The sequence below is a fragment of the Chrysochloris asiatica genome, unplaced genomic scaffold, assembly GCF_000296735.1.
Source record: "Chrysochloris asiatica unplaced genomic scaffold, ChrAsi1.0 scaffold00432, whole genome shotgun sequence".
Taxonomy (NCBI): Eukaryota; Metazoa; Chordata; class Mammalia; order Afrosoricida; family Chrysochloridae; genus Chrysochloris; species Chrysochloris asiatica.
In genome coordinates, this window is record NW_006408950.1 from 622,947 (window position 1) to 631,541 (window position 8,595).

Sequence of the window (8,595 nt, forward strand, 5' to 3'; positions counted from 1 at the left end):
TTGCAGTCCAGTGCTGATCCTGCAGCGCCCCAGCAGATGTCCTGACAGAAGATGCTGTGGTGTGTGTGTGTGTGTTTTAAAGATGTTGTGCAACGAGTCTGTGGTGGTACAAGTTATGCTTCCAGCATTTCCCATGGAAGCCTGCTTCAGCTCTATCTACCCTACTGTGTGTGCCTTCTAATTTCTGCGTAGGAGCAGTCACATTTTATTTCTCTGTTCCCCACATGAAAGGCACATGGATTGCCACCAACCCCTGGTGCCACAAACAGTATCCAGATGAGCTTCCTGATGTGCCCCTCACACACACCTGCATGAGAATTTCCCAGAGCTATAAACTCATGAGTTGGTGTTGTTGTTAAGTGCTGTTGAGTCAGTTCTGACCCATAGCGACCCTGTATAGGGTTTCCAAGAAGCAGCTGGTGAGCTTGAACTGCCAACCTTGTGGATCAAACCAACTTTGCAGTCTAGTGCATATGCCCACATCACCACATGAGGACTCCAAGAGTAGAATCAATCAAAGGTGCATGTTTGATATTCTGGGTTGGCTATACCTGTTTATGCTTCTAGTGGGGGTCAGAAACTTAAACAAATACAGCCTTCACCAGTATTGATTATTACTCCCATCTGGTATTGCCCTTCTAGACGAGGGTAAAATAGCATCTCCTTTTTATTTTCATTTTCTGGTTAACAGAGAATTTGAGTTTCTTTTTGTATACTTTAGACACTCAGGTTTCCCCATCTATGAATTGCATGTTCGTATCTTTTGTATAAAGAAGCCCTGTTAGTGTTAGTGTAGTAGGTTGTGCATTGGGCTACTAACCACAAGTTAGCAGTTCGAATCCACCACGTGCTCTGCAGGAAAAAGATGAGGCTTTCTGCTTTAGAGGTTCTTAGAGTCCTGGTGTGTCTCTGTAAGATAAGTACTGGACTGCTAACCATAAGGTTGGCGGTTTGAACCCATCAGCTGCTCCTTGAAAGAACCCTATATAAGGGCACTATGAGTCAGGACTGACTTGATGGCACTTCACAACAACAAAAACATTTACAGCCTCAGAACTGACTCCCTGGCATACCACTACCACCACCACAATCTTTTGTATATTTTGTCCACTTTTCAACTAATTCTTGTCATTTTCTTAATAATTTTACAAGAGTTTTTGAATATTCTAGATATTACACCTTTATGACTTACAGACTTTGCAGAAATCTCCTGCTATCTATTCAGCTTTGTTCCATACGAACTCATTAGTAGCCTGGGTTTGGGAGGGGTTAATTTTCAGTTTACTGACTATTGACCCTTTTCTGTCAGTAGTATAGATTTTTATTATATCATTTTTAAGTTCTTTTTTCTTGAAATTTTATTTGTTTTGCTAATGTTGAGAACATACACAGCAAAACATACACCAATTGAGGTTTCTCTGTATACTACTCAGTGGCATTAATTATGTTCTTTGAATTGTGTAACCATTCCCACCATCCTTTGCTGAGTTGTTCCTCCCCCATTAACACGAGCTCACCATCCCCTAAGGTTTCTACCTCATCTTTCAAGTTGCTGTTGTCAGTTTGATTCCATAGAAATAATTAAAGAACATAAAGCTCAAGGCAGATCTTTTTTACCAGTTAATCTAAATTATTGTTTGGCTTTAAGATAATTTAAGGGGATATTTTTGGTTTACAATTTAAAGATTATCTCAGGACACTAGTTTCAGGGATTCATCTGCCTTGCCTTCCATGGCTCCAGAAATTATAGAGCCCATGAGAATTTGAAATTTGGTTCTGCATTTCCCCCTTTGTGAGCAGGATTCTTCTATGGAATCTTTCGTCAAAATAATATTCAGTAATGGTAGCCAGAAGGAGCTCTGGTAGCATAGTGGTTACAAATCAGACTGCTAAGCTCAGGGTCAGCAGTTCGAAACTACCAGCTGTTCTGCGGGAGAAAGATGAGACTTTCTGCTCCCATAAAGATTTACATCCTCGGAAACCCTGTACAGTGTCAGAACCGACTCCACAGCACATCACCACCAGTGGTAGCTGGGCACCATCCAATTCTACTTCTCTCAGGCCAAAGGAGGCAGCTGTTCATGAAGACAATTAACCACACATTCCATATCCTCTTCCTGTTCCTGACTCTCCTTCTTCCTCTGTGGTTTCAGGTTGGGCCTTGAATGGCTACTTGTAAGCTTTTGAGACCCCAGGCACTATGCAATGAACTAGGAGGTAAAACAGAAACACTAAACATGTTCTTAGACCAATTTACTGGAATGTTCCATGAAACCATAACCCTAAACCTCAAATCAAGGAACCAAATTCCTCAACAGCTGCTTCTTTTTTTTTTTTTGGTCATTATTATAAATATATCTATTACACAACTTTTTCCAAGTCAGTTTTTTACAGTTATACAGCTCACAACAGCAATTACAGTTACTGACTCGTAACCCTACCCTTAATCAATACAGTTTGACCATCACCCCTGTGACCTCTCCCTCCTGCTTCTGGTAACCACTTGGTCTCTATACATTTGCCTTGACTTGTCTTTTTATATAAGTGAGGTCATATAATATTTGTCCTTTTATGATTGACTCATTGTACTTAGCATAATGTCTTCAAGCACTGGACTTCTAACCACAAGGTCAGTGGTTCAAACCCACCAGCCCCTCCTCAGAAACCAACATGACAGCACTTAACAACATTTACTGAAGAAAATTTTTCTTTGTCAAAAGCATCTTTATCAAAAATCAGTTGATCATAGATGTGTGAATTTATTTTTGAGTCTCAGTTCGATTCCATTGGTCTGTGTCTCTATTGTTACACCCATACCACACTGTAGCTGTATCATATGTTTTAAAATCAGAAAATGTGAGGCTTCCTACTTTATTCTTCACATTCATCATCGTTATAGCTCTTTGGGGCCTCTTGCCTTTCTAGATGGGATCCTGGTCTGACTCTGTAGGATAAGCACTGTACTGCTAATTGCAAAGTTGGAAGTTCTAACCCACCAGCTGCTCTCGGAAACCCTATACAGAGTCACTATGAATCGAAATGACTTGAAGATACAACAAGCTTTCTATATAAAGTTGAGGTTTGGTTGTTCTATTTCTGTAAAGAAATTTGTTGGCATTTTGATTGGCACTGCCTTGAAACTGTAGATAGGTTGGAATAGTACTAACATCTTAATTATTACATCATTTTAATTGTAATAATTGTTCTATAGAGAAACATTGATACTGCCCTCTCAGGCCTTTCACGTTGGTTCTGACCCATAGCGACCCTGTTTAGGGTTTCCAAGGAGCAGCTAGTGGGTTGAACCACTGATCTTGGAGTTAGTAGTCCAGTGCTGATCCTATAGTGCCACCAGAAATTCTTAATTAACCCCATCCTACTACAGTCTGTAAATACTTGATTCATTTGTGTGGGGGAGGGGGGGAGGGTAGGTTCCTGAGGGACTTTTTGTTTTCAATCTTCCTGATTTTTTTAACATCAGAAGTGTTCTGAAGAAATCACAGTATAGATACATGATGTCTTTAGGAGTAAAATGTTGTCTTTATCTTAAAACTTTGTATTTTATTAAATCTGTCTTTAAACTGATTTGTGGTTGTTGTTGTTAAGTGCCATTGAGTTGGTTCTGACTCATAGTGACCCTGCATAGATAGGCTTTCCGAGGCTATAAATTTTGTGGGAGCAGAAAGTCTCTTCTTTTTACTATGGAGCTGCTGGTAGGCTTGAACCACTGACCTTGTGGTTCACAGTCCAGTGCTTCTCCTACAGAGCCACCGTGCTCCCCTTTGAAACTGATTGTTGTTGTTGTTGTTAAGTGCTATCAAGTCAGTTCTAACTCATACCAACCCTGTATAGGGTTTCCAAGAAGCAACTGGTGAGTTTGAACTGCCAACCTTCTGGTTTGCACTCCTGTACTGACCCTACAGCGCCACAGCAGGAGTCATTTAAACTGGTTAGGGCCTGAAAATTACAAATTAGGTCTAGGTTTACCTCTTTTCTTTGATTTCAGTATTATAGTAGACCAAGACTAGAGCTCTAAAAAAAAAATTAGGGTCAGTCCTCCTGAATGTAGAATAGACTAAATTGGTCTTTCCCCAAATTTGTTCCATAACAGGTGTCCTCAGAAAAGAACTGCTTTCACAGGCCTCCCCGAGCCTTCAGGGTGGACCTTTACAGGGAGGGGCTCATTGTGTACAGTATTTCTCAGATTTGTTTGATGGCAGGTTCCTTCTACAGTAAGCATCCTGTGAGTCTGCTCTTCTCTGGAAGTCACATTTTGGTCCCCTAAGCTGTATGAATTTTTCTAGGTTTCCTGAATTCTGTGATTATCTCTCGACCAAATGATGAATTCTGTAGAGTAAAACTTGTGATTTCTATGAAATTAACATGTTAACGCTATAGTATCCTATAGAGTTAATGAATGTTATGTCACTTTGTATAATATATAAAGGTTTGTCAAAAAAATATCTTAAAACAAAATTTTTAAATCTGATGGACCTCGTTTCAGATATTCCTGATTGGGTTGGGAAATATTGAACAAAACAAGCACTTTGACCCATGAGGGAACGAGCAGAGCTTGTAACCCTGATGGACCCTGCTAGAAGTGGACAGTAGGCAGTAGCTTTCCTGAGTTGTCATTGTTGTATTGTTTCAGCATGGTAGCTATGCAGTTGTTGTTTAGTGCCACCAAGTTGGTTCTGATTCATTGCCACCTTGTGTAGGGTTTCCGAGGAGCAGCTGTTGGGTTTGAACTGCTCACCTCATGGTTTGCAATCCAGTGTTGATCCTTCTGTGCTGCACTAGGAGTCCTTTGGTAGCTATGTGTTGGCATACTGTGCTGTTATATGTGTTGTGGTTAGGTGCTCATAGTACCCCGTGCTACTGGTAGAGTAGAATTGCCCCCACAGGGTTTGATGAGAGCAGATTGCCAAGTCTTCCTCAACATGAAACCACTGAATGGTTTCAAGCTACAGACAGTTCAGTTAGCAGCACTTAACCATTATGCCACCAGAACTATGCAGTTATACAGAACTACATTATCAAAGCCAATAGAATTGCATACGATCCAAGAGTATGGCATACCTGCATGGTATGACCTCTGCCTTCCCCTGCACCTGGTCTTTTTGCTCTCCCTCTCTGCACTGCAGCGCTCCTGACCTGCGCTCAGCCCCTTCCCCTGGCCTACTGCTCCCATCCCTCCAATCTTCACTGCATTCTCATTTGTCAGGGCTCTCTGCACCCTGAGCACCTACTCAGCCTTCTGCTTTTCTCATACTGTGCATAATACTTTCATGTTGCCTTGTCCATGATAAATTGTTAGCCCTATTCATGGGTCATTCTTTTTACTCATCAGTCCATCCCCAGAACCGGTTCAGAGTAGATACTGAGTGGTTGACTAAAATTCACACTTGCATTTTTCAAAGGCATAGCAGTGTGGTGGTTCCAGTGTCCTCCTTGCCTCTCACAGTGGCCTGTCATGTGCTTTATTTGGCCAGACCCCAGAGTGGTTGGACAGTGACTCCTGCCAAAAGTGTGATCAGCCTTTCTTCTGGAACTTCAAGCAAATGTGGGACAATAAGAAAATTGGATTAAGACAGGTTGGTAATATGGAATCTGCATCTAAGTGTATGTTGTTCTTAAGTCCTACCAAGTTGGTTCCCACTCATAACGACTCCTGTATAGGATTTCCAAGGAGTGGATGGTGAGTTTGAACTGCTGACATTGAGGATCAAACCAGCCTTGTGGTTCAGCGCTTATCCTACAGGAAATAACTTACCTTCATGATCTTAGGAGAAGCCAGTACCTTGTGCAGAAGTGGTGGTTGTTGTTGTTAAGTGCTATAGAGTCAATTCCAATCCATAGCAACCCTGTATAGGGTTTCCAAGAAGCAGCTGGTGGGTTTGAACTGCCGACCTTGTGATTCAAACTGACCTTGTGGACCAGCGCATTACTCAGTTCATATCCATGAGTCGCTTTTTGACTACATATGTTTCACTCCCTTTGTTCTTAATAGATTCCCCTGGAGAAACTATAGTAACTTGTTCCTAGTAAGTGTGAAGAGGTGCGAGTTTAGAATTCAAATGTCATCTACTAAAGTAGACATTAAATTTAAGTGGTTGGGCTTCTGGTTCTGGCAGCTTTTGAGGCAGATCAGGTAGGACAGGCTCCGTGGAGGAGGGACTCAAAACCCAGAGAAGCTACGCTCACAGAACAACACCAGAGCTCTGGATCTAGCATAGGGTGCAGAGTGTCAGTTTCCCGCACACGCCAATGAAAAAAATCACAGTATAAAGGAAAATACTGCAATTTAGGAATCGCTCTAGGCCCAGAACTCCCTCTGCGGCCACCCCACGGGGCTACAGCCAAACCTGCACAGGGAACCTGGGCTAAAAGCAGTGCAGTGACATTCGCAAAAGGAGTTGCAGGGGGATTCTACACATTTTTTTTTTTTCTTCCTCTTCCCTGTTGTTCCTTCTTTGCCCAGCCCAGACACCTTCAGGCATGTGGGTGCATACCCCAGAAAAGGAGTCCAACGTTAAGCCCACAGTTTTTCCCATGGTACAGAGAGGAAGAACCCTATCGGACCTAAGGGCAAATTTGTTGACAGCTGCTTATGACATCAGCTTCTGGGTCGCAGCCCTAAAATTAACTTGTGCAGGACCCTTTATTATGTCAGCATATCTGGCAAGAAAAAAGCAAACCTTTCAGGCCTGATAGACAAACATATGAAAAATCTGTAAAACTCCAACATAAAAGGACACAACTATCTGGAGAATTATGCTGTACACATGCACATACCTAACTGACCTTCAGAGACAAAAATAGTAGACAATCTTTCTCCCATTAACTTCTCAATAGCTATCTACGCACCTCTGTGGTGGTGACTAGAGGAGGGCCCTGAGCGAGCAGACACTCCCACCCACTGCTGGAGGCCTCTATGGTGCACACACACTGCCTGTGTAGCAAGGGGACTGGCCAGTCGGCCACAGTTTTACTTTTGTTTCAAAGTAGTGGTTTTTGTCTCTGCTTTTACATTGCTTCTGTTTTTGGTCCCTTTGATCCCACGCTTTTCCTGGAGGGGGGAGCGTTTTATCCCTACATTACCCAAGAAGAATCAGCAATTGTGGCCATATAGTCAAACTACAAGCATAGCCCACAATATTCCACCATTGAAACAAGAGCCAATATCAGCTGCTAAACATTACATGCGAAAAGGGAAGCCTATCTCCTAATAATATCCACCAGGAGGCACCCAGTAAGCTTAATAACACAGCATCAAACATCCATTTAAGCATTAAAAACTCACATAACTACTGGAAATGACCAATAAAACACAACAAAATATCTCAAAACATGTCCAAAAACAAAAAAGAGTAACTGAGACAAATGAGCTGGAGACAAAGGCTTTCCAGAAGAGGAAGAGCAGGTTTTGGATTTGCTGGAGAAGGAATTCAGAAGAATGAAATGGAAACAAATTCAAATGCTCCAAAAAGGGGTAGAGGAAAACAAGGAAGAAGTCAGGAAGGTACTACAAGAGCAATCAAACAATATAGATACGGCATTGGAAACAATTCAAAACCTGCAAAAAGAGGTAGAGATGATTAATAGTAAAATACCAGAAATGGACAATACACTGAAAGGGGAAAGGAACAGAATCTAAGAGATGGAAGCCAGAACCAGCAAGGTGGAAGACAAATCTGTCAGTACTGCTAAGATAGAAGAGCAAGCAGAAAAAAAGGATTTTAAAAAACTGACGAGAGTCTAAGATTCATACTGGATAACATGAAGAGGAACAACTTAAGAATTATTGGCATTGCAGAACAGGAAGAATCCAAGAAGTCCACAGAGTAGATAGTTGAAGAGCTTCTGGAAGAAAATTTCCCTAACATCTTGAAAGATGAGAAGATAAACATTCAAGAAGCCGAACATACCCCAGGAAGGATAGACCCAATAAGAAAATCACCAAGACATATAATAATCAAGCTCTCCAAAATCAAAGACAAGGAGAGATTTCTAAAAGTGGCCAGGGAAGAGAAGTGTTACTTACAAAGGCAAGCAAATCAGATTAAGCTCTGACTTCTCAGCAGAAACCATGCAGGCAAGAAGGCAATGGGAAGACATACACAAAACTCTCAAAGAAAAAAAACTGCCAACCAAGAATCGTCTATCCAGCAAAACTGTCAATCAAATACAATGGTGCAATCAAAACATTCCAAGATAAACAGAAGCTAAGAGATTTTGTCAAAGCCAATCCAACTCTTCAAAACATCCTAAAGGGAGTTCTTTGGAATGAAAACCAGTAAGAGCAGACAACAACCAGAGATTGATAGGCGTGTCAACACCACCTGAAATTCAGATGATGAATAACAGAGTCCAGAAGAGAACAAAACTACAATAATGAATTCAAAGGAGCTGGGAGGTCAACTGAAGATCAAAATAAGATCAGTGTCAAAGAAGGGGAAAATGTTTGAACAGAGATCCAGGTGGTGAGGATGTCAGGTAGATTACAATGTTGTTGTTAAGTGCCGTTGAGTCGGTTCCGACCCATAGCGACCCTGTACAGGGTTTCCGAGGGTGTAAATCCTTACGGGAGTAGAA

At 41.6% G+C, this 8,595-nt stretch overlaps 1 protein-coding gene across 1 annotated transcript in view; it reads left to right on the top strand.

Annotated features, from left to right (window-relative positions):
• Window positions 1-8,595, top strand: part of WDFY2 (WD repeat and FYVE domain containing 2) — a 269,563-nt gene that overhangs the window by 245,864 nt on the left and 15,104 nt on the right. The window contains exon 9 of the mRNA XM_006876937.1: window positions 5,493-5,594. Within this exon, the coding sequence (XP_006876999.1) occupies window positions 5,493-5,594 (102 nt within the window). The remainder of the gene's footprint in view (window positions 1-5,492; window positions 5,595-8,595) is intronic.